This window comes from Lycium barbarum, chromosome 11, assembly GCF_019175385.1.
Source record: "Lycium barbarum isolate Lr01 chromosome 11, ASM1917538v2, whole genome shotgun sequence".
Lineage (NCBI taxonomy): Eukaryota > Viridiplantae > Streptophyta > Magnoliopsida > Solanales > Solanaceae > Lycium > Lycium barbarum.
The window spans coordinates 3,622,749-3,649,454 of NC_083347.1; the positions used below are offsets into that span (position 1 = coordinate 3,622,749).

General features: G+C 36.0%; 3 protein-coding genes across 4 annotated transcripts; 2 read left to right on the forward strand and 1 right to left on the reverse strand.

The window, feature by feature from the left end:
- Positions 1–57: 57 nt before the first annotated feature.
- Positions 58–10,758, reverse strand: LOC132616490 (uncharacterized). The gene is made up of 11 exons (XM_060330912.1): positions 10,410–10,758; positions 6,468–6,589; positions 6,214–6,374; positions 4,180–4,252; positions 4,047–4,077; positions 3,209–3,498; positions 2,759–3,007; positions 1,822–1,926; positions 1,537–1,587; positions 1,288–1,375; positions 58–606 (listed from the first exon to the last, which is right to left on the reverse strand). The coding sequence occupies exons 1-11, from the start codon at positions 10,558–10,560 to the stop codon at positions 437–439; spliced, it is 1,491 nt and encodes a 496-aa protein (XP_060186895.1). The 5' UTR covers positions 10,561–10,758; the 3' UTR covers positions 58–436.
- A 2,897-nt stretch (positions 10,759–13,655) lies between these two features.
- On the forward strand, positions 13,656–20,261 carry LOC132617334 (DEAD-box ATP-dependent RNA helicase 32). 2 transcript variants are annotated; one of them, XM_060332319.1, is made up of 8 exons: positions 13,656–14,185; positions 15,316–15,591; positions 16,820–17,143; positions 17,440–17,631; positions 17,764–17,919; positions 18,034–18,452; positions 18,733–18,896; positions 19,702–20,261. In XM_060332319.1, the coding sequence occupies exons 1-8, from the start codon at positions 13,811–13,813 to the stop codon at positions 20,040–20,042; spliced, it is 2,247 nt and encodes a 748-aa protein (XP_060188302.1). In that variant the 5' UTR covers positions 13,656–13,810; the 3' UTR covers positions 20,043–20,261. The 2 variants fall into 2 exon arrangements, with proteins under 2 accessions (XP_060188302.1, XP_060188303.1); XM_060332320.1 differs by lacking the exon at positions 13,656–14,185 and adding an exon at positions 14,477–14,674.
- Positions 20,262–21,541: 1,280 nt separating this feature from the next.
- Positions 21,542–26,695, forward strand: LOC132618568 (polyadenylate-binding protein RBP45). The gene is made up of 7 exons (XM_060333596.1): positions 21,542–21,915; positions 22,399–22,864; positions 25,213–25,271; positions 25,347–25,477; positions 25,557–25,653; positions 25,727–25,909; positions 26,296–26,695. The coding sequence occupies exons 1-7, from the start codon at positions 21,634–21,636 to the stop codon at positions 26,296–26,298; spliced, it is 1,221 nt and encodes a 406-aa protein (XP_060189579.1). The 5' UTR covers positions 21,542–21,633; the 3' UTR covers positions 26,299–26,695.
- The last annotated feature ends 11 nt before the right edge of the window (positions 26,696–26,706 follow it).

A 26,706-nucleotide genomic window follows, 5' to 3' on the forward strand; every position in this document is an offset into this window, starting at 1 on the left:
GATCAAGCCTATATGATAGGCTTTGATAACCAAAAGAAATGGCAAAGTGCACTAGAATAAAGATCAAAATTAAGCACAGAGCTATCACATCACTATTAACTTCAATTCCAATTTATCAGAAATTCAAGCTGTATGATCGTACAAAAAGTTTGATTTTGACGCCCAAAAATTTGCTTTCCTGCAGCTCAAAACTGGAAATTTATCTCCTTTGGATCACCACCAATACAACAACCCCTGAGTGAACTCTTCCTCTACCTCCAAACAAAAACAACTCCTGTGTAACTCAATATACAATGTTAATGCCTCTCTCTAACAAAGAATAACCTGCTCATACTACAAGACCGAAAACTTTAGAAAAGAATCACCCTGCCAGAGATTGAGAAGAAACGAAAAAAGAATCCCAATAGGCAGCATCATTTCAACTACAGAAGTATATTCACGCAAACTTGTTCGGCGGAAAACCATTAGATCCTGGGACTTGCATAGGCCGCATAACAGGAAAAGACGCCTGTGTAATAGGAAGGCTTGGCATAGTGAATGGTTGTTGTAGCCCTGTTATAACAGGGGGGGTCATATACAACTGCAATGCTTGTGGTGCTGTACTTCCTGCAGAAAGGGATGCACTAGGTTATTGTGGCAGTAAAATACAGATAACTTATTACAGTACTACAATATGTAAATAACTGTACTTCATGTGCAATGCCAGGTAGGGAGTGCTATCTATTAGGGAGAAATGTGTATATATCAAACTACTTTAACAATTCAATATCCACATCATATCATCATTCAAGTGATAAAGTTATTGCAGCAAGTTGTAGTTAGCCACAAACTGCTGTTCATCATCTAGTTGAAATTGCAAGTTAATGACAAATAGGAACATAAATTCGTACTCAACAAACATACTATAGTCTTGATAGTCAAACAAATATAGGACCTGCTAAGGTATCAACAACTGCTAAAACTCCCACGAGTACACTATCTGCTGCTAGTATTAGCACTGCTGCGTCTACTGCTTTTGGTCATCTACCTAAAGCTTTTAAAAGTCTTCATCCTTAGATCCCGGTGTGCAAGCTTGAACTTTTGATATAATAACTTACAGCTACTAGGAGCAATTGCATTTAACTAGTTGTTATACTAAACAGACTGTTGAGCATTATGCATTCCGGACCCTGAATATAAGTAGCTGAAGCTACTAGCAATTGCATTGAACTCAAGACTTTCCATTCAAAAGTAATAGACAATTGGACCACTTCAAGTTATACCATAAAATATGCCATGAACACGTACCTTGATGCTTAGGAGGATGGACCTGATGTGGAATTAATAGAGGACGTGTGGATACTTGAGAGAACCCCACTGCACTCTGAACAACGTCCTTTTGACAAGATATCCGAGAGAAAAATCAGGAAAAGTGCAAAGCGATAAACACTCAAAGGAAATCAGATAGAGGAAAGTTTAAAGGGCCATCCAAGATCCATAAACTGTCAGAAAATTTGTCCCAAAAAAAAAAAAAACTACAGAAGTAATTCGTCTTACATGAGAAACAGGATGCATATAAACAAGTGGTCCTAAACGTCCAACCATAACCTGAGAACATAAAGAATTTTAGAAGTGGCATTAACATCTGCAACCGTCTTACAAGCACAAAAATAATAACAGGATGTCATGCTATTATCCTGAGGACGTCAATTTAGTAATAGGGCCACAGTCCACAACATGATAAGACTCAATGACTCTACAACTACGGTGGCAGAGCCATCTTTCCAGCCTAACAAAATAAATGGCTTCAGAAAGACAGAGTGGCATGGTAATTTCCCTTACATTTTGAGAATTTGGATGCACATAACCGGTTGAAGCCTGAAGGTGATGATACTGACTGGTGGCATACCTAGCCGGCTGAGTCCTGCTTCCCATGTATCCAATTGTCTACGTGTTAACAAAGAAAGACTTCAGAAAAATATGCAGCAGCATCAAAACAGTAATAACTGATTCTATAAAAGTATTGACGCAGAATAATGGATGCAATTGGTCTAACTTGTCTGATATTAAGCTGTAGCAATTATTTTGAAAGAGCATCTGGTAAATGTCATTGCTAACTAAGAAAGCAGCGCCTCTTTGTTAAACTGCATATAACAGCAAGAAGTAGAATCCCAATTATTTTCTTCCACCTTCAACTGTTTCTTCAAACAACAGAAAAACATATCATAGCACAGGTTTTATGGGAAACCATTGTCTAAGAAAGAGTTTTCTTTGATTAACTTTTCTTTTCCTCCTCTTCTTTTTATTGACATATTTATCAATTGAATTGTCTATTGATCTTATGCTTGTGGTGTAATCAGGTGTACTCAAATGAGACTGTTTCCATCATTGATGTTTTAGATTCAATATAGGAACAGGACAGTAGAGTAATGGAGTTCTTATTAACTTCCCTAAATGTATATCAGTGACATAATTAGATTAGATGAAACACAGAATTGCATAATACTCTCCAATACAGACCGACAGGCTAGTCTCCAAACACCATGCGCGGAAGTGTGCTGCGCTGTGGTTTGGTTATGTTACTATGATATAACTTCTTATGGTCAATCTGAGATTGGTTGGTTCAGGTACAAAGATATGGTGGTCAATCAACCAAAACAATTTTGTAATCAGTAAATAAATCCAAGTTACGCAGAGAAAAGAGTAACTCTAATTGTCAGAAAACTAAAGCAGGGAGCTGGTGCTGCATTTTCAAAGTAAGATAAGTGTAATCACATACCGGTTGAGCATACTGTACATCCAAGCCACCATTTCCAGCTGCCAAATTATTATATGGAACAAGCTTGAGGGGCACAGAGGGACGAGGAGCAAAGGGGGTTATTTCAACTTCAGGCTCTGCTGTAGCAACAGGTACTACAGGACAGGAATCTGGCATGTAAGCCATCGTTGGCATCACAGGAGGTGTAACAGTTCTATGCTGCAAAGCTGATGGAGAAAATATCTTTGCCCCAGGGTTGAGCTTAGACTCCTAGAGAAAGGAAAATCAACAATCATAAATCATCCTAGAAGATGAATAATATAGGAGTAACATAGAGAAAAATTTCCAAAATCTAATTTTGACATCGCCATAAACCTACTGAAAATATTAGCTTATATAATCTTGAATACACGGAACAAATAAAATTTGATCATGCACCTACAACAGTGGACCCCACTGAGTTCACTTTACCTTTGTACTAGCATTATGATTTGAACCTTGTGAAGGCAACAAGTCAGCTCGAGATGATGATGAGCTGATGCATGAGACTGAGGCAATTGGAGCACCAGAGGAAGTAGGGCCCAAACAAGGAGTCTTGCCTAGAGTCTGCTGCTCATGACTGTGCCTCTCATTATTCCGATCATCAAGTTTGATTGAGGAAAGAGGAGGACTACCATGAGATACACCATTTGATGACAACTTCGAGTTTGTGTTGAAGTTAACATTCTCAATGGCATTTGCTCGAGTTACAGAAACATCCACTGCAAGTGAAAAAATTGTAATAGAATTCATGAATGGCATTCTTTTGGTTTATGATAGATAAATACACTACATAAAGAACTTAAAGATCTCATTATCTATCAGCAATCATCAATTTGTTAAGAGTTCTATTGCAGAATAAGGAAATAGCATACTTCAGTAAGAATTTCCCTTCGCCATTAAGTCTTGAAACCATTCTCAGCAGGAACGGAGTCACAAAAATTGATTCAATTCTTTTTTCCTTTTCTTTCTTTTAAGTGATATGCAGGGGCCAGCAGTGCCTTTTCCACTTTCCTGGTTTCCCCTTAGGTGAGTCGAGTGTCCCTTCCATAGGGACAACCCTCTCTTGTCCATTGATTCAATTCTTTTACAGCAAAGTTTAATTGGCTATACGGAATTATAAGTGATGGAAATCAGAGATTTGGTTGAATACAATTCATCATGACACTCAGTCAAGGAGAGACACTGCCTAATCTGTTTGCCACCCACCAAGAGGTCCACATGAATTGATATTTTATTGCGAGAACTGAAGTATTCAATTAATACTCACAATTTGAGCTTGAGCCTTGAACTTCAAGGATCTACAAAATGAAAAGAAAAAAAAAGTGCTCATTAACTAAAAGCAAATATATCACATCTTTTTATCTCTCATTCAATGTTCAGACAACATAGGGTTAACGTACAGTTCTCTCCCTTAGAGACTCGTGGTTCTCTCTGCAATCACTTTGCTTATTGATTAAGCCATCTCGCACATGTCTGTCAGAATTGACATGAATAGAAAGATAAGTTAGTGCCCAGTTGACCATATAGAGGAGAAAAATTAAGGTTATGAGAAGTGAGATGATAATCTCTTGAGGGAAAGGGCAGAAACCCAGCAGGTATCAGATATTGGGTTGACCTTTCCCTAAATTTACTGTTCATCAGATGGCAAAACTGCAAACATCAGCTATGCGTTGGGTTGATTCAGCAGTACTATAATAATAAGATGGTTAAAGTAATTTATGCCAGAAAAGTTGACTTTTCACCGAGTTTTGCTAAGGAAATCACATCCCTTTTTAAAAAGAGAAAGAAAACCCTCCAGGAAGTAAATCATGGGGAACAATACAAACTAAATACAATGAAATGACATCCCTCTTTAAAATCAGATCCATATTGAGAGTTTTTTTTCTCATTAACTAAATATATTTTAACAAAAGGGAAAAAACTAGCACGTATACAAGAAGTATACCAAAAAGTAGAAAAAACCTTACAAAAATAGATGATTTTCAACTCAATCAATTGACTATGAATCCATCCATAACACTCTATTTGTACCCATTTATTCAAATACTAAGTGATTTGTCTTTTAAGGTAAATGAAAGGTTCTCAAAAATAAACAGTTCTCTAAGTGTCATACATCTCTCTACTAACGCCTACACTAATATACAACTCTCTAACCCCATTAAAAAGACTCTAGCAAACACCAGATCCGATATAAGTTGTAACAACAACTTAAACATTAATCTCAACTGGTTGGTATTGCCTATATGGATCCTCGGCTTCTATTGTTATCAATTCATAACTAATTCCTCATTGATCCGTACACACTATAAATGTTTTAAGACAGTTCTCCTCCATGTTAAATTTACCTTGTGGTCTTCTGATACCTTCAATAATCATAAGTTACACTTTCTAAGTAATTAGCTCTCATTTTCTCATTTACGCGTGTGTGTACACTTTATCAGAATGATCATACCTTTTAAATCTTGTCCAATCTTGTAACATCTGTTTTTTTACAACTTTCATCTTGTAGGTACAACATTCGCTCCTACATTATAGTTTTGGTTTCACAACCATTCCATAGCAATGTTATCAACAGCGAAAACCGTAGAAAAAAGCCAAATGTCTGCTAGGTTTTTAGCACAAAGCGCAATTGTAGCGCGTGCTTTAGTGCAGAACCGCACAAATGAGGAAAAACATTAAAATATATAGTAAAGCAAGGGAAAATAAACTATAAGTATAAAAAACAATGATATGTACCAAAATATTGAGAAATTGAAATTAATGAAGAAAACCCATATCAATCAAAGTTCAGAAATCACATTGAATTTATGACTCAAATACAACTTTCAAATAGACTAGTGACTAGGTAATGCTTACTAAGTTTCTAGTCTAGTATTCTTAATCATTCATATAATTATCCATAAAAAATTGTTAAAGAATAATACTATCAACATTTATTCATACTATCGTTCTTTATAGGATGGAGGCCATGGCTACTGTGTGCGCATGATGCCTGCACTAAGATGCTACTTAAATGAGGTGAACTGCCTAACTTTCAGTCCGCTGAGTTTCAGGGTTTAAGCACACCTCAAGCGGGCTTTTAACAACAGAGCTTACGTTTCACTTTATTAGGTATCTTCCTAACACATAGCACTCCTCCCAGAACACCCTTTGTTTAGTCATCACAAGACTAGTGATACGACAAGCAAATACAATTGGTGAGAAAGCTTTCCAACTTCACTTATCAGAATATCTATGAATATAGACTAGTTAACCAGAACTAATTAAGAAATTACTTTAACATTATTCCTTATCCGCTCTACAGATATTCATCACATTGCTTTCCATAATTTAATGGAAAAATCTGAAGAACAAGCCTAGGTCATGTCTACCGGAACAATAGATAATGAGGCATTTCCAACAATGAATCAATAATGAGTCTTGCAAGCACAAACCTTTCTTTAGTAGCTTTCTCTCCATCTGCGGTAGACACCTTGGACTTTGTTGCTGTCATCTCCTTCTTGGTGTATTCAAGATTAGTGATATTGCTACAAACACTTCCTATATTATCCCCATCGAAATGTCCTGGCATAGTATCAGCAGATAGCATAACCCCCTGCAAAGCACAAGTATAAGCAGAGAAAAAAGGACCAATCATAGCTGCAGGCAACAAATAGACATTGCAAAATTGGAATGCCCAAAATCATACCTTTGCGACAACTTGGACAAGATCTTCAGACAGAATTACAAGTGTCTCTATCAAACTTCCACGTGCAACATTCGCGTTCCGACTACCCTTCTTAATCATCTTTGCCCTCTTCAAAACAATAGCTAATCCAAGTATCAAAAGAGAGAAATAATAATCAGAATTCTTGCAAGTCTCTTACTTAGTAAACTAAACACTTAATTGATGGTAGCGTAATAAGAAAACTAAAATGCCGTAAATGCCACAATCAATAATTCAAACAACTAACCCTTGATCCCAAATTATTGAAATCAGCTGTATGAACCCTATGTAATCATTCCACACTATTCCTCTATATGAAAGCCATAAAATGTACATAATCAAAGCCTGGAATTCTTACATTCGTCATTTGAAATGGAGACGCAGACAAATTAGAAATGAAAAAGGCCTAAAACAGGAACCAATAACTCAATCAACTAATCCTTAATCCCAAATTATTGAAATCAGCTGTATGAACCCTATGTAATCATTCCACACTACTCCTCTATATGAAAGCCATAATATGTACATAATCAAAGAATGGAATTCTTACATTCGTCATTTGAAATGGAGGCACAAAAATTAGAAATGAAAAAGGCCTAAAACAGGAACCAATAACTCAATCAACTAATCCTTAATCCCAAATTATTGAAATCAGCTGTATGAACTCTATGTAATCATTCCGCACTATTCCTCTATATGAAAGCCCGAAAATGCACATAATCAAAGACTGGAATTCTTACATTCATCATTTGAAATGAACATAGAGAAAACATAGAAATGAAAAAGGCCTACAACAGGAACCAATAACTCAATCAACTAACCCTTAATCCCAAATTATCGAAATCAGCTGAATGAACCCTATGTAATCATTCCGCACTATTCCTCCCTATGAAAGCCATAAAAGAATCAAAGACTGGAATTCTCACATTCATAATTTGAAATGAACATACAGAAAATGAGAAATGAAAAAGGCCTACAACAGGAACCAATAACTCAATCAACTAATCCTTAATCCCAAATTAATGAAATCAGCTATATGAACCCTATGCAATCATTTCGCACTGCTCCTCTCCAAGAAAGCCATAAAATTTACAGAACCAAAGACTCAAATTCTAACATTCGTCATTTGAAGTGAAACTATGCAAAAATGATAAATGAAAAGGGCCTACAACAGGAAGTTCAATCAACTAATCCTTAATCCCAGATTATTGAAATCAGCTGTATGAACCCTATATAATCGTTCCACACTATTCCTCTCTATGAAAGCCATAAAATGTACGTAATCAAAGACTCAAATTCTTACATTTCTCGTTTGAAAAGGAAACAAAGAAAAATGAGAAATGAAAAAGGCCTACAATAAGAACCAATAACTCAATCAATTAACCTTTAATCCCAAATTATTGAAATCATCTGTATGAACCCTATGTAATCATTCCACACTATTCTTCTCTATGGAAGCCATAAAATGTACACTATTTTTTTATGACAAGGGAAACCGCTCCTATGCAATAGCTTGCAAATCACACAGGAGAGATAACCCGCACTAGGCAAGCCTCGTGCGACGAGGTCGACCCAGAAGGCAAATCCCCTGCTATCGTAGGCAGGGGTTTCGAACCTGAGACCTCCATTATGGAAGCCCCTTTGCTCAACCAACTGAGCCACCCTTGCAGGTCATAAAATGTACATTATTAAAGACTCAAATTCTTAAATTCGTCATTTGAAATGAAAATACAGAAAAAATAGAAATGAAAAAGGCCTACAACAGGAATCAATAACTCAATCAACTAATCCTTCATCCCAAATTATTGAAATCAGCTGTATGAACCCTATGTAATCATTCCGCAGTATCTCTGTCTAAGAAAGCCATAAAATGTACAGAATCAAAGACTGGAATTCTTACATTCGTCATTTGAAATGAAAATACTTAAAAAGGTAAAATGAAAAAGGCTTACAACATGAATTTATAACTCAAATCAACTAACCCTTAATCCCAAAATATTGGAATCAGCTGTATGAACCCTATGTAATCATTCCACACTATTCCTCTCTATAAAGCCATAAAATGTACATAATCAAAGACTCAAATTCTTACATTCGTCGTTTGAAATGAAAATACAGAAAAAATAGAAATGAAAAGGGCCTAAAACAGGAACCAGTAACTCAACCAACTAACCCTTAATCCAAACAGTGTTATCAAAAGCAAAAAGCACAAAAAAACTCTAAGGTTAGCTGGGGCTTTAAGCACAAAGCGCAAATAAAGAGTGGGCTTTAGTGAAAAAAAGCGCAAATATGTATGTTTAGTCCAAGACTAATAATAGTAAGCATGAATAACAAATATATGGACAAAGAAATTGTAAAAACATTACGATAAAGTGAAATATCAATCATCTAGTGTCACCTCTTCAAGAGAGGCTCAATGGCAAGGAAAAGTATGTCTTAGAACCTTGATGACGACACTGAAGCGCACATAAAGTGAGGCGAAGCGCTCAACATGTTTTGAGCGCCGCTTCGGGGCTTAAGCGCGCCTTTGACAACACTGAATCCAAATTATTGAAATCGGGTGTATGAACCCTATGTAACAAGTCCACACTATTCCTCTCCATGAAAGCCATAAAATGTAAACAATCAAAGATTCAAATTCTTACATTCGTCATTTGAAATAAAAATACATAAAAAGGAGAAATGAAGAAGGCCTACAGGCTACAACAGGAACCAATAAGTCAAATCAACTAACCCCTAAATCCAAATTAATGAAATCAGCTGCATGCACCCTATGTAACCATTCGTCACTATTCCTCTCCAAGAAAGACATAAATTGTACATAATCGAAGTCCGGGATATTCTTAAATTCGTCATTTGAAATGAAACTACATAAAAAATGAGTAATGAAAAAGGCCTACAACAGGAACCAATAACTCAATCAACTAACCCTTAATCTCAAGTTATTGAAATCAGACGTATGTACCCTATGTAAATCATTCCTCCCTATTCCTCTCTATAAAGCCATAGAATGTAGTACATAATCAAATACTTGAATTCTTACATTTGTCATTTGAAATGAAAATACATTAAAAATGAGCAATGAAAAAGGCCTACAACAGGAACCACTAACTCAAATCAACTAATACTCAATCCCAAATTATTGAAATCTGCTGTATGAACCCTATGTAATCATTCCACACTATCCCTCTTTAAGAATCCATAAATGTACATAATCAAAGTCTGGAATATTCTTACATTCATCGTTTGAAATGAAAATACATTAAAAATGAGCAATGAAAAAGGCCTACAACAAGAACCAATAACTCACAACTAATCCTTAATCCCAAATTATTGAAAACAGCTACATGAACCCTATGTAATCATTTCACACTATTCCTCTCTATAAAATCCAATAATGTTTTTTTTGATCAAGTAAGCATATTTTCATTCATAAACATGGCCACAGCAGCTGTATACAAGAGATATACCAAAAAAGTAGAGACAAAACATAAAATGAAGATAACCGAAGTCCGGGATATTCTTACATTCGTCATTTGAAATGAAAATACAGAAAAAAATGAGAAATGAAAAGGCCAACAACTCAATCAACTAACCCTTAATCCCAAAGTATTGAATCAACTGTATGAACCCCATGTAATATTTTGCACTATTCCTCTCTAAAAAGCCATAAAATGTACATAATCAAGGACTGGAATTCATACATTCGTCATTCGAAATGAAAAAAAAAACATAAAAATGAGAAATGAAAAAGACCCTACAAAAAAAAGATTCAAAACAAAGTCATTGAAACATCCAGATCGGATACATAAACTGATCTAGTCCAAACAAAAAACCCCTAAACAACAACTACCCAAAATCAAGAATCACAAAATAATTAAATGGAACATAGTAAAATAAAAAAGGGTCTTGAAAAAAACTTACCATAATCATCATCTACACAAGCAGTGTGAAAAATACCCGAATAAACAGCACCATCTTTGATATAAACATCAACTGGTAAACCAATAATACACATAGTAGTGAATAATAAAGCATCATTAAGTGTACCATTAACACTTTTTTTGCAACCCATAGCTCAGTTCTTGGCACTTTGTAAACTCTACTATATATATATTTCAGTATATTGATTGATTTGTATAAATCTTTGTATACAAATTTATGTATCTTTAAATTTGCAAAGAAATCTGAAGATTGATTTTTTGTAGAAATTACTCAAGAGAGAATTGAATCGAACGTACTACAAACAACATACGAAGTAGTACCCTGGAAACAAAAGCAAGACTGTACCTATATATATTTGTTATTAATTTTTTGCTTAGATGCCCTTGTTATTTAAGATATTTCTATTATTGGGTTATTGATATTTTTTGTTTACGGATTTGCCCTTGCCAAATCTAGAGTGTTCCATTAATTGACCAATAATGAGGAGGTTAATGCAAATTTGAAATTGAAATTTGGAGGATCACTAGCTTATGCTTTGTTTGGATTTTGGATTATTGTTATCCATTGATTTAATTCATAATATATTTGTATTATATTACCGTGGATTTTATGTTTTTTAAGATTTTGGTGAAGTACATTTGACAAGCCTCACTTTATATTCTTTCTCAAGAGCGATCTCTTACTGATGTCCTTAAAGACTGCGCTATTATATCTCGTAGTTTTATACATTTAGATTTGTCGTTTGTTAGTTGTCTTAGTTTTGGACACCGGGATTTGTCTTCAAGGTCATACGAGGTTAGACATGCTTAACGTATGCTTATAAGGGTTTAAGCTCGTGCTTGGTAAGTTGCGGAAGGATTAGAGAATAAGTGAATCAACATGGAAAGGTTCGTCAAAAGTTATTTCTGAGAAATATGAGATATGGTCCGTATTTTGAGATATGGATCGTATTTAAAGATTTTAAAAAATTTCAGAGAAGACAGTTTTTGAGGTGGAGGAATATAGCCCATTATACGGACCATATATTTTATACGGCCAGAAAGTTGGCCGTATAATGTTATACGACCTAAAATACGGGCCATATTTTTTATGGTTGTGGAATTTTTTGGCTTTTATATATCACGACCCTCTTCATTTTAAGTCATTTTTAACATAACCTCAAGTTCAAGAAAGCTCTAGAAACCTCTCCAACATATTCAAACACTTCTCCAAGCATAAATCAAAGATTAAAGTGAGGATCAAAGTACTTAGGGTTTCAAAGTGTGGCTGAAACTTGTCTCTTCTTCTTGTAGAAGCTTTGGAAGGTATTTTAAGGTGAAATGATCTTGGAATTAAAGTGTTCTTGAGGTAAGATTTCATCTTATTTTCATGTTTATGTGGTAATTATGCTAAGATTTGAGGGAAAGAAATTGAAGGGACGGTTCAAACATGAACTTGATGATATTTTGGCTTGTAAGTTAACTTGAGCTATGACTGTAGCGCGTTTTGAGCATAATTTTGTTATGAGGGATAATAGTAATGTTGAGGAAATGTTGTATACAAGTCTATATGGGGTTGCTCAATGGTATATCCTTAAATATGGTGAATATGAGGTTAAAGGAGATCATATGGAGTTGTTATGTAAATTGTTGGTTGTGGACTTTGTAGTAATGCTTAAGGAATAGGGGAAAGGTTGTTTATTTCACTTTGGAATCGAGTTATCACTGATATACAACCGCCATCTAAGTCGTATATGAATTTTTGGTTATAGGAATGGCGCTCTAGTGATGATAAGTTTGTTGTTGGATTACTTGGAATACTTGAGGTATGTTAAGGCTGTCCCTTTCTTTCTTCTGGCATACGTCACTCCGATAGAGCTGTAACGTTTTTTTTAGCTCTCATGCATGCTTTATATATGTGTGTAGCTATTTTATGACACCGAGCCACGCTATAGTCGACCGAGTACGACACCTATTGTGCATACCACTGCAGTTGGGTAGGGTAACACCGAGCCTATCACTACTAAGTATGATGACACCGAGCCTTATTATGGCCGAGTACGGTATGATGATGATATGACTAATATATATGTATGAAAATGTTTTTTTTTTTAAACTGAAAGCATGCATGTCATCCGCCTTCTGATGCATTCAGATGCACGGATTATTTCTCATACTTTCATATCTTTATTATATTGTTATTTATGCCTTACATACTCAGTACATTATTCGTATTGACGCCCCTTTGTTTGTGGACGTTGCATTCATGCCCGCAGGTAGATGGTTCAGACCCTTAGGCTGCATTCTCAGCGTTTGTATTGGACCACTCCACTTGTTCTGGAGTTGCATTTTAGCTTGTGTACATTCGGGCATGGTCCCGTCCCGTCCTTATTATGTTATGCACTCTAGTAGAGGCTCGTAGACAGATATGCACAATTAGATGTCTTATGACCTTCTCGGTCCATATTTCGTTGTATCATTATCTTAACAACCTTGTCGGCTTGTATATTATGGGTTCAGCTTGATGACGTATGCATGTATATATCTTTTGGGCTTGTGTCTCTTCCATTTCGTGATATTTATTAGTTCGCGTCATGGCCCATTCAGGTACAATTATGTGATGCACGTATGTTCTGTAGTACTCAGTAGGTTAGATCCGGATGCCCGTCATGGCCCTCCGGTTGGATCGTGACAAGCGCAAAGCACAAACAAATTTACTAGCCTAATATGAAATCTCAAACAATCAGCGTGATTGTGGATTTAGTTCTCGATGTCGCCCTTAGTGGCTTGACCATAATAATAATATATATATATATATATATATATATATATATATATATATATATATATATATATATATATATATATATATATATATATATATATATATAAAAGTTATTATTTTAGTGGGCAGTAATATAGTGTAAAGTCAATTTATTCAAATTAAGAAGAAATTGCACGGTTTGTCCTTCAAATGGGTTGATCTTAATTTTTTTCTTCCCTTCAAAATCGATTCTAGGCCTATGTGACATAAGTTCTTTAAGACTCCAGACATAACTTATAGAATATTATGATGCGAAAATATAAACTTATGCTATATGGAAAATTGTTTGCATTGAGGGCCAAAAATTAAAGAACAGCACAAATTAGGACCAAAAGTGCAAATAACCCTCAAATTAACCGGTTTGACCCGCCCATCTAACACATATGGCCCAAAACCCGGAACCTTAAATCTCACCAAAACCCTCCACTACCGTCATCACCTCATATTCTCGCCGTCCGTTAAATTTTGTATCTCATTTTTCTTCCCGGCGAGACACGTCATCCCTAAAACCCTAAACCCTAATTCTCTCTTTCAAAATCCCCCCAAATCATTAAACCCTAATTTTCAATTGGAAAGGTATGAGAAATCACGCGCCTAAATCACGTAAAGCTAAAATACAGAACCGTTTATCCGAAGTTCAAGAAATTGAGCTTCTAGAAGCATGGATAGAATCGGGTAAACCCGAATCCGGTTCAAACCCGTTATCATTTGACCCATTACCACATAAAGCTCCAGTTGGACGCTTACCTGATGGTTCATTCTCTAAGTATACTGGTTGTGATAGTTTTAGCCAATTGCCTGTTTCTAAGAAAACTAAAGATGGGTTAACTCAGTGTAAATATAAAACTATGACTGATATTCAAAGGGCTTCGATCCCACATTCTCTTTGTGGGAGAGATATTCTTGGCGCCGCGAAAACTGGTTCAGGAAAGACATTGGCTTTTGTTATTCCGGTTAGTATAATTTAGCTAGACATTGGCTTTTGTTATTCTTGTTAGTATAATTTAGCTAAAACCGGTTCAGTAAAGACATTGGCTTTTGTTTTTCGATACGTTTTAAGTGATATAGATGTGTATTATTCCCCCGTCCCAATTTAAGTGTCTTAGTTTGACGGGGCACAAAGTTTAAGGAATAAAAAGAGTCTTTCGAATCTTGTGGTCCTAAATTAACTAGGTGTGCAATGTACTAAAATGTCTTTTGAATCTTGTGTTTTTAAACCTGCCAAGTAGGATATTTGAATTGTCAACTTACTAATATAGATGAGACACTCTTTTTGGTACATATCAAAAAGGAAAGCAAGACACTTAAATTGGGACGGAGGGAGTAGATTTTTTAATACTTATAGTCTTTTAGTCAATATTTGGATTTTATTCTCATCAGTCGACTTGGGTAGTACATTAGCGAAAATTGCTTCAGGAAAGACATTGGCTTTTGTTATTCCGGTATATGTTTTCCAGTGATATACATATGTATATTTTTGACACTTTTAGACTTTTAGTCTATTTGGATGTTATTCTCATCAGTCTACTTGGGGTAGTATTTTGGGGAAATTGGTTTAGGAAAGACATTTGCTTTTGTTATTCTTTTACGTTTGCAAGTGATATACATATGTAAAGTTTTTGATACTTTTAGGCTTTTAGTCATTATTTGGATTTTATTCTCATCAGTCGATGCTATTAGTTGAACCCCTGCCCAAAAATGTCATGATTTATCCTGACAACGTTGAAAATGATTTATCGTACAATTGCAACGAAAGCAAATGCTTTTCCATGTCTCTTCATATTGTAGTGCAGGCATTCAGTTGGAGTTAGTATGAAGGTTGACTTCACATTGTATGAGCTGTCTGTAAGATAGCTCATATTCATGTGAAATCATCCCCTTGTTTTTCTTGACAAAACAACGTAGATGTCCAACTTATGTGGGATGCTCCTTCGATATCCAAATTGTTAATTGGAATGTTGCTTTGGTAGTTCCATTGACATTTTGGCGCTTTGGTGTTGAATCCCTTAGTTCTTTAGTAGTGTAATTTCTTGCTTTTTTACATCTTTATAAATTATGCCACTTAATTAGATTTGATTTCTAGGTGCTAGAGAAATTGTATAAAGCTCGATGGGGACCAGAGGACGGTGTTGGATGCATCATAATGTCTCCCACAAGGGAGTTAGCAGGTCAACTTTTTGAAGTACTTAAATCTGTTGGGAAGCATCATGGATTTAGTGCTGGCCTTCTGATTGGTGGCCGCAAAGATGTCGACGCCGAAAAAGAGCATGTTAATGGGCTGAACATCCTGGTCTGCACCCCTGGCCGGCTTCTTCAGCATATGGATGAGACACCAAATTTTGATTGTTCACAACTTCAGGTCCAGTTAACAACTTTTTCCTTCCTGCTCTTTTAATGCTCTTTACCATGTTTCGTCCTGATAAGAGGCGGGGAGTACATACTCTGCATCGTCAGGAATTGTTTCCTGAATTGCTCCTCCTTCATTAATGTTAGTGTAGACTACCTTGCATGGCTAACAATACTGTAATTTGCTCATCATAGTATTCTAATTGTAATTGTATAACGCCTAAGGCACTGATTGACTCCCTCCCTCTCTCTCTTTAAACAGCTTGGTGGGGTTTGGAACCTGCTTCCTTCTCCTTTTCTCTGCGAAACATAGCTATTGAACTGTCGTCTGTTGAAGCTGCTACAGTTTTGGAAATTATTTTCTTTTGTCCCTGATTCTTTTTTTTTTTTTTAAACATCCCTGATTCTATTATTTATATTCTATTTCAATTTTTTCTTCGAAAAAAATTCTGTAATTCCCTGAGTATTTTGTTTCCAACTTTGTCATATACAGATGCACATATATTTGTGAATTTTCCTGATAAGTGATACTTAGTGCAAAATTTGTTTTTTTGTTTTGTTTATGTACTTGTCATAATAAATAGTTCCAAATATATCATCTGTAAGTTGTAACTAAAAATCTAAGCACCACATAAAAGAACTATAATTCTTAATTGTAAAAAAATATGTTATGTCCGTAAGGATATGCCATCATTATGTTTCTTAAGCTGATGTTCGTAACAAATTGTTGTTTGTTTGACCCTATCGTTCTTCACATGTGGTGCAAAACTTGCACTGCAAGGGTCATATGTTCAGATTATACGGCACTATGAAACATGAAAATACTTCAGTTGGTAAGCTTATCTCTATGTTATCTGCTACAACGTGAGGCCCTGGGAGTATAGACTTCCTATACATGTTAAGACCAAACTCGAAGGTCTTGGATTTGTTTTACCACTCGATGCATTTGGTATTCATGTGAGAATGTGACAATTTGGTAATCATGTGAGCGTTGGATTCTCTTTAGAAAACACAGCCCAGATGTCCTCATTTGTGCTACTTAGAAAATCATAAAGTATGTGTGTATTTATTATGTTAAAATTACAGAATAAAAAGATGTTTTGAAATTGCAATTGTATGTTTCATATTGCTATGCGCTTTTTTGATGAAACACTTTTGTACCTGTTCTCCTCCCATACATTACAATTATCTAAGTTTATTTAGTTGTTGACTTGGGTGCATTTTTCCTGGCCAGGGAACAGGTTTTAGTTCTTGATGAAGCAGATCGTATTCTTGATGTGGGGTTTAAGAAGGACTTGAATGCAATCATTTCACAATTGCCTAAACATAGGCAGACCTTATTGTTTTCAGCAACCCAGACGAAGTCCGTTCAAGATCTGGCAAGGCTCAGTCTGAAAGATCCTGAATATTTGGGTGTACACGAGGAGTCTGATACTGCAACTCCCAACCGCTTGCAACAAACAGCAATGCTTGTTCCTCTTGATAAGAAATTGGACATGTTATGGAGTTTTATAAAGGCACATCTTAATTCAAGGATATTGGTTTTCTTATCAAGCTGCAAGCAGGTATCTGGGACTTTATTCTTGATTTTTTCTAAAATTGAGAATTTACGGTGAACATTTTACAGCGAGAGCCGAGATGACATGAATAATTCACTTAATCCTAGAGCACTGGAAAATGAGTTTAGTCGCTAACTTCGAAAAGCACTAATGACTTTCACTATATCAGATGTTTATGAAAAAGAAGTTTTTCTATCTACTACATCGAATCTGGTTTCAAAGTCTTCAACAGCTAAAACTTTTGCTCTTATTTTTCTGTGATTAATTTCCTTCTGTCATTCTTACTGCTCCCAATTCAACAGGTAAAATTTGTTTTTGAAACTTTCAAAAAACTCCGTCCTGGGATTCCACTCAAATGTCTTCATGGGAGGATGAAGCAAGATAGAAGGATGGGAATTTACTCCCAATTTTGTGAACAACGTTCTGTTCTGTTCTCCACTGATGTTGCTTCGAGGGGGCTTGATTTTAATAAGGCGGTTGATTGGGTTGTCCAGGTTAGTTCTTAAAGTTTTTTAGCGTTGAAAGCCTGAAATGAAATTATTGATTTTTCATTCGTTAAAGGATGTGGATGCTAATGTAAAGGAAGTAGAAAATTTGACATGTATTTGATGAAACTCACCTTTCAGGTGGACTGTCCTGAAGATTGTGCTGCTTACATACACAGAGTTGGCCGCACTGCTCGTTACCTTTCAGGGGGAAGATCTGTTTTATTCGTGATGCCATCTGAAATGAAAATGCTTGAAAAGTTGGAAGAGAAAAAGATACCCCTTCGAGTTATCAAGGTAAGATTTCATCCACTTCTGTTTAACAATTGAAGTTGAGTACATACAATTATATTTTCTCACTTGTCGCACAGCATCTTGTTGTTTTGTTGGCTGATTATCAGTGTGAAACAGGCAAATGAAAAGAGGATACAGTCTGTCTCTGGCCTACTTGCTTCTTTATTGGTCAAGTACCCTGAGCTACAGCATCTGGCTCAAAGGGCTTTTGTGACATATTTGAAGTCCATACACAAACAGAGAGATAAAGAGATTTTTGATGTTACAAAACTTCCAATTGATGAATACTCTGCTTCATTGGGTCTTCCTATGACCCCCAAAATCCGATTTCTGAAACAGAAACTCAAAGGGAAGACAGTGTCTGAAGCATTATCTCTCATACCAGAGGACACGAGCAATGAGAATTTGTTGGAATTTCCAGTTAAGAAGCTAGATACAGGTAAATCAGATGTAGAGGAAGTGGAGGAAGAAGACCTCCTTCTAGCTAAGGAGACACAAGAAGCCGGAGAAAAGATTAACAGCAAAGGAGATGATATGTAAGTCAATCACTTTTCTCAGTTGTCTATTTGATGTGTAGAATTTGTCTTTTAAGCAAGAAGGGTGGAGATGCTATTTTAGAAAGCTTTCATTAAGCAATGGTCTGCAACTTTAGAAAATCTTTTAGTCGCATATGATATGATGTTTTATCTCCATGATACTCTTCTTGCAATTCACCGTATATTTATCTTAACTGCTTCTCGCTTTATATGCACTCTAGTGTTTATATAATCTTCGTTGTTCTTGATTTTGCTTCCTGTTTTTTGAATTGTTTCGTAGGCTGGCCACTAGAGTTACGAAGAAAAAGAAACTAAAGATCAATGTCCACAGACCAGTCGGGACAAGGGTTGTGTTTGACGAGGAAGGGAACACTTTACCTCCTCTTGCAAGATTAGCAGCCACAAGCAGTGATGCTGACTCTGTTCAGCTTAACAAAGAAAAAGGTATTACTGATATATTCAAGAGTCTCAAAAGCTTTGTTTCCAACATCTGCTGCTATTTGAAATTGTCTTTTTTAAATAATAATAATAATTATATCCAAGTAATAACTTTTGCTGCTCTTTTGAATCCAAAAACACTTTTGTACTTGCATTTCGAGTCTGTATGCTTGTTTCCTGCGTGTTCTGCTTAGTGTGCAACAAAATTTGGTTATTCGACCCTAGTTCTATGTTCAAGGGAGAAGCGATTATTTACTTCGCTGATGTTAAGTCACTTGACTCCCTCCATCCCAATTTATGTGGCACACTTTCCTTTTTATTTTTAGAGGATGTTTGGATTGACTTATTTTAAGTGCTCATCTCTTTTCTACTTTTTGTGGTGTTTGGCAAAGCAAAAAAAAGTGATTTTAAGCACTTACTTTTAGGCCAAAAAAGTACAAAAAATAAGAAAAAATAAGCCAAAAGCCAAAAGTTGGGATTATAGCTTTTAGCTTATAGCTTATAAGCTACTTTCAAAAATCCAATCCAAATACCCTCTTATTCTGCCCCCAAAAAATGTCTTATCTTTCTATAATTAGAAACAAATTAACTTTATAGTTTTCTTTGTACCCCTAATGAAATGATTTATAGCCACACAAATGTCCAAGGTTTGTTTTAGAACACAATTCTCAAAATCTTCCTTTCTTAAATTTTGTGCCTAGTCAAATGGCGTCACATAAATTGGGACTGAAGGAGTATGTATTAATGCATCTCATTTTCAATTGCATCTGTTGCTTTCTAACACTTTGTTCTATTCTTGTCGACGCTGCAGTAAACCAGAGATATGCTGAGTTGAGAAAGAACTTGAAGGTGGCCGACAAGGAAGACAAGGATTTGGACAAGAAACGTCGCAAAGAAAAACGAATCAAGGAGAAGATGAAGTCTAAGAGAGGGAGAGAGGAGGAAGAAGAACAAGATGAAGACGTGTCTGGGTCAGACACGGAAATCCCGCGAGGTAGAGTTGACAAGAAAACGAAGATCTATTTCGACAGTGATGATGAAGATGGCGAGAGGACAGCGGACAAGGCTAAAGAGGGTATTGCTGCTGATTCCATATCTTTGGCAGAGCAGGAAGAACTGGCTCTGAAGCTGCTAAATTCCATGCACTCTTAATGGAACAGAATTTTGATAGCTGTAGTTAATACTGTTCTTAGCATCAATGCTGTTAAGAGTAACCTTGAATAGTTCCAATGGTAGAAATTATTGGGTCACTTACAGGGCAACATGAAATGATTTTGGTTTATATATAGTTGCTTTCTTGCACAACTTAAAGAAAATGTAATGTTTTTGTGCTTGAAAGATTAAAGAGACTGTTTTTGTTGTGGTTTTCAATATTGTCTTTATGCAATTAATCATCCTCGAGTCTTAATTGGGCCGGTAATGTTTTCACACCTGTGAAAATTCCCTAAGGTCCCGTGTTCGAATCTGGTTGTGACATATCTATATTTTTGGATACTCCTTAATATGAATTCTGGCTCTGCAATTGGTCTTAAAGTACTTCATATGAATAAATTTATCTCGATTTTTTTTTTTTAAATGTGACCTTTTGGAATCTCATGTGGAAGAAACGAAGAATAAAGGCGGTGTGCTCAATTTTCACTCTGCCGTTGAAGTTATATTTAACTTTTTAGAAGTATTTAACTTGGGCCATAGTGAATTTGACCGATTATGCCTTTTTGAAATTATTATTTACTATTCCCACCGTCTCATAATAAGTATCATTTTAATCAAATTTTTTATCTCGTAATAAGTGTCATTTTAGGAAATCAAGACATAAATTGATTAATTTTTTTTTCAATTCTACCCTTAGATAATAAAGTAACATCTAAATGATGATTGAAAAAGCCATATAGTAACTTGGTATTGTTGAATTCCCAATATCAAAAGGTTTACTTCTTGTGCATGTTCTAATCAAAAGGTAAAAATAATTTATAGGGATTATTTGATAAACTTCATATTGCATTATTAATTTCTTAATATGCGTGTTTTTAACTAAGGTAACACTTATTATGAGACGGAGGGAGTAGTTAATAATAACCTTTTCCTATTTGTTTTTTTGCAGTTTATTGACCTTTTAGAATAGAACCTAAAGATCTCCTTTTGAGCACATTAAAAATCTTATTAGAAAAGTTATATCCTGTTTAAGATTTTGTGAGTTTTGCAAACGTTAAGCAAAAATTCAAATATATGAGTAAACATTAACCTCAAGAGCCTGTTTGGAACAAACAGCTTACAAGCTAAAAAAATAAATTGGGGTAGTCTATTTTTTTTTTTTGGCTTATAAGTTGTTTTCAGCTTATAAGCTGCTTTAGATAAGCTAAGTCAAATGAGCTCAATTATTTTTTTGAGCTTATTTTAAGCACAAAATAACTTTAAACTGGCCAACCAAACATTCAAAAAAGCTGAAAACAACTTATAAGTCAATCCAAACAGGCTCCAAGTCTCACATTGTTCATAAGGTGATTTATTCACGTAATTTTCAAAAACAGTGCCAAAATCTAAATGATAACGTATATATAAAAGAAAAATTTGCTTGTAAAATCAGCCCGGTCCATATGAGTAGATACGTGTTCCTACTAACAACTTAGCTCTTCTTATAAAACCAGGCCCACGTACACCCCCAATACACCCCTTCTTTTTCGGCGAGAACCTTATCTCTCTCTCTCTCGTCACCCCTAGGGTTTCTTCTTTCTTCGATCTCAAAATGATGCCCCAAAGTGGAGTTGCTCAACCACCAATGGATCAACAGTACCAGCAACAACAACAACAACAATGGATGATGCCACCTCAGCAACAGCCGCAATTTCAACCGCAAACTCAACCTTCTTGGGGCCAACAGCAGCAAACTATGTCTCAACAGTACGGTGCTAACCCTAGCCCTACCTCTACTGGTAATCCAAATGAGGTTCGCTCTCTTTGGATTGGAGATTTGCAGTATTGGATGGATGAGAATTATCTCTCCACTTGTTTCTATCATACCGGCGAGGTAATCCTACATTTCTCTGCTTAATTAAAGGACAAATTAATACTATTACAAAGTCACGTAGCCAGATTTTCAGTTTATACAATATTATAACTGGGGGGAAGCATTATACATAATGTATCAACCCTGTATAAAAGTATGTGGGCTAACAAACACAAAATATGGGCTATGTGGCCTAATATTTTCTCCCGGTAGAGGTAGACATGGAGGGTAATTTTCCCTTTAAAGGGGAAATTGACATTAGAAAGTCCCGGTTTCTTAGGTGGTTTGAAATTTTCTTTCTGATTTGGTTGCAACTTCGTTGGAAACTAATATCAAAGCTTTGAAAAAAGAATAAAAATTGGAGGTGAATTTAGAAGATGTATTGAAGGGTTTAGAAGAGGAGAGGGTGGAACAAGTGCTAAAGTTCAATATTTGCCTTAGTGTATTATTGTACTGCCTCTTTATTTTTATTTTGCATAATAGCTTTCATTGTTTTTTGTGCAGCTTGTTTCTGCTAAGGTCATCAGGAACAAGCAAAGTGGTCAGTCTGAAGGTTATGGATTCCTTGAGTTCAGGAGTCATGCAGCTGCAGAAACTATTTTACAGACGTATAATGGCACCTTGATGCCAAATGTGGAACAGAATTTCCGTATGAACTGGGCATCTCTTGGTGCCGGTGAGAGGCGAGATGATTCACCCGAGTATACAATATTTGTTGGTGATTTGGCTGCTGATGTGACGGATTATGTGCTACAAGAGACATTCAAACCCGTGTATTCATCAATAAAAGGTGCAAAAGTTGTAACAGATAGAATCACTGGACGTACCAAGGGATATGGATTTGTCAAGTTCGGTGATGAGAGTGAACAATTGCGTGCTATGACCGAAATGAATGGTGTGCTTTGTTCAACTAGGCCCATGAGGATTGGCCCAGCTGCGAACAAGAAACCAGTGGGTACCCCACAGAAAGGTATGGCCATGTTCATGTTCCCCTTTCATCTTCTATGCTGAAGTGGAATTTTTCTGTTTTTTTTTTTTTTGTTTGTTGTTGATTTGCAGTTCGAACTGTACTGTTTGTTGTCTGCATTCCTGATTTCGATGATGCCATAATTTCCTGACGTGTTCAGACTCTTAAGTTGATTGTTCTTTCAGCTTTGCACTTGAAGAAGCGGAATCTTTAAAATCCTTTTCTTCCAGTACTTAACTTTCTACACTTGGGGGCATTTAATTGTTTCAAAATGTGCATAAACTTATAAGACTCATATTGTCTCAAAGCAGGAAACAGAGAGGCTCTCATATGGGGGCCTGGAACTGATTTCAGCTGAAATGATTCCACTTTAGTGCGTGGCCTCATTTTAGGTCAGTTTATTTGTTTATGTCACGCTTCCTTACTTCGTATTCTTGTGGCATTCTTATGCTACGTTCAGTTAATTTCCAGTTCCTGAATTACTATTACGAGCCTTAGTAAATTTATTTCCATTTCTATCAAAATTTAAATTTCCTTTCTTCATTTTTACCAGTTCATTTAATTCCTAAACTGGCCTGTGTTATTTCAGTTAGGATCAATCTTGCACACCTTTTAAATAATGCTGCCGCAAGCTGTTTCCGTACATTTCCTTACAATTCTTTCCTTCCTTTGTCTGTCACGTTCACACCAGTCTGTGTTAATGGTGTATGCTACTAATTCTGGGAACTCAACTTCATCTATCAACACCTTTTCTTTCGTAAGTCGAAGTAATGTAATATTGATCAATCTGGTAAGAGATGCAAAAAATGGTTATATCACTAGTTTTGTAGGATGCCTTTGGTTAATGCCTTGAGGTGATTCTATCTTTTCAGTTCTAATACACTTGTCCAACAGTACTCTTTCCTTTCCAATTACTGTCAGTTGGTTTTCATTTTTTGAATTGTTCAATTGGTCATTTGAAAATGATATTTAGAGATTAAAAAGCTAATGAAAGATCCTTCTAGTTCTAATCTTCGCTAAAATGCTGGAATGTATAAAGAATTGACTTGCGAAGAGCAGCTGACTAAGTTGGAAATCGGGGAGTGTATACTTTCAATACCTTTAGCCTGTATCGGTGCGCACAAGCTGGCCTCGACACCACTGTTATTTAAAAAAACTCACAGTACTCCTTCCGTATTTCATTTTTCTATGGTCATTTGCAAATAATATTTAGATTTAGGAACTAATTAAAAAGATCACAAGTTGTAATCTTGTGTTTCCAAAATACTGAAATATTGAAGACAATCGACTTGTGAAGAGTAGCTGACAAGAAGTTTGAAATGATGGGGAATTTTGAAATAGGCTGTTCACTAGGTATGCCGGCTTACTTTATTTAAGGATAAGGTATGGATTCTGTTACTGGCATGATGTGAATTGTTGGTCTCTATGGGAGTGCTTAGAAATAAAATGATAGCTTCAGAGGGGCCTTCTTCCATCTTTGATCTTTTCCTTGCTCGCGATTGTGGTATCTGCTTTGCAAGTTCAAAAAGCTTGGCAGACAAGAAAGGCCTAGCTCAAGTGGAAAACCCCCACCAGCTCCAACGGTTAGGGTTCGAGTCACCATGTTACATTTTTTTTTTTTGATAAAGGTAACAAAGTCACCATGTTACATATTAAAAAAGTTCAGATACTTTTTACACCGTCTTGATGTGTTAATTTTGGAATCGTTTTGATTATTCAAAAAAAAATCATGTGAATATGTACTCTTTTTTATACTTGTAGGAGTATCGTGCAAGTGGACTATAGTTATCAATATATGATGGAAGACTGATAAACTGAGAAAGTAACACTGATACTTTTCATTCATAGGATGCCACGAAATGTATTCTTAACTTGATTATGATTCATGCACACTCTGTTGATATTTCTATTACTGCATTTAAGAATTAAAAGGGCTTGTTGTTTGTCTGAAGTCAGTAGTGCGTTTGTTCAACTGTTCTATATACTACTAGCTCCTCCAGTTCATCTCCCTATGAACTGCCTTAGCAATTTTTAATAAGGGTACATGTCACAAACCTGGGATTTATAAATCCGTGACTCTGAAGGGGCATGCATTCACGTGTAGGATATAGAGTAATGCTTGCAAATACTTATTGTTTTAATTTTGTGTTTTTCCTGTGTTATTTTATTTGTTTCCCCTGCTCATTGGTTTTTCTTTTCCGTGAAGATGTGGTGATGCATACTGTCTTTGTTTCTTCTTTTATGCGTTTGTGTTACTGTCCGTTTCCATCTAGGTGTTGGAGAGTCAAATTTCTGACCCTAGATGCACTTTTTGATGACTGCATTTCTACTCACATTTTTTACCATTGCAGCTAACTTCCAAAATCCTCAAGCTACTACTCAAGGCGAAAGTGACCCCAATAATACAACTGTGGGTAGCTTGTTTTGATGTAAAGTTTGTTTTGCTAGTATATGCACTTCTAACTGTTCATATTCAAACTTGCAGATATTTGTTGGTGGTTTGGATCCCAGTGTTGCTGAAGAGCATTTGCGGCAAGTGTTCTCCCCATACGGTGAATTGGTTCACGTGAAAATAGTGGCTGGAAAGCGCTGTGGCTTTGTTCAGTTTGGTAGTAGGTAATGTCAGGTGCAATTAATGTCCCTTGCTAAATATTTTTACGTATTCTTTTCTCACGTACTATCACCCCACTTCCAGAGCTTCTGCTGAGCAGGCTTTGTCAAGCTTGAATGGAACACAATTGGGAGGACAAAGCATTCGGCTTTCTTGGGGGCGTAGCCCCTCTAGCAAACAGGTTTGTGGCCTATCTTTGTAGTGTTGAACTTAGACAAATCCGCTACTGTGCTGACTCTGATTTTTCTATGTAGTCCGACCAGACTCAATGGGGTGGTGGTGCTGGGGCTGGTGCTATTGCTGGTGCTGGTGCTGGTGCTGGTGCGTATTATGGATACCAAGGGTATGAGGCTTATGGATATGCTCCACCCGCCCAGGACCCTAATATGTATTACGGGAATTACCCAGGATATACGAATTATCAGCAGCCACAACAGGTATGTTAAATCTGGCCTTCAACGTCTGTCTAGCTTGCCATTTTGGTGTTTAGATGAGGAACTATAGTGGGTTATCAGCTGAACAGTTAGTAGATCTGTTAGGTTCTCTGTAAGTACTATAGGCTGTTCTTAACAACTTTTTGGAGGTCTCTAGCATGTCCTTAATGCCGAGGAATACAATTTTACCAATTTCAGGAAAAAATATATAGTGGGTTATCAACATTTTTTCTAATTATCATTCTGTCTTGCTAAAAGGTTTTCGCATGCCCTGACTTAGGTCTTTTCACTTTTTGGTTAGTTTAGGCGTTCGCTGGGGCTTTTTTATGGTTATACCTAATTCTTCATCAACGGTATTTTGCTCATTTGTTGTTTTCTCACATTTGCAGTGATGTTGCTTGTTTTCAAGGAGGCAAAGTAAGCGGCATTCAAGTTTCCAATGCTTAGGCTGATGTTTCCAGTCGGTGCGGACTGGTTGTACAATGATTTGATAAACTGAGTGACCGTGTGAGTTTTTGTGGGACATTTTTCTTTTCTTCATAATGTGAGCTCGCTATTACTTACTAGTATTGAAACCTTTGAGTAGTGTCTTAACCTAAAATCCAAATTCTATGGCCGATGCTTATCTAGCTTGTTATGACATTGTATGTGTAAACTTCTCATGTTGTTTCTTAGCATTTTTGATTTGCAGTTTTTGATTGCTTTTGGTTTAAATGTCTCCCTTAAATTTCATGTTAGATGGGGTGTGCATATACCAATTCTGAAAGAGATGTGGAATTCCTTAGCTGATTTTTCTTGTC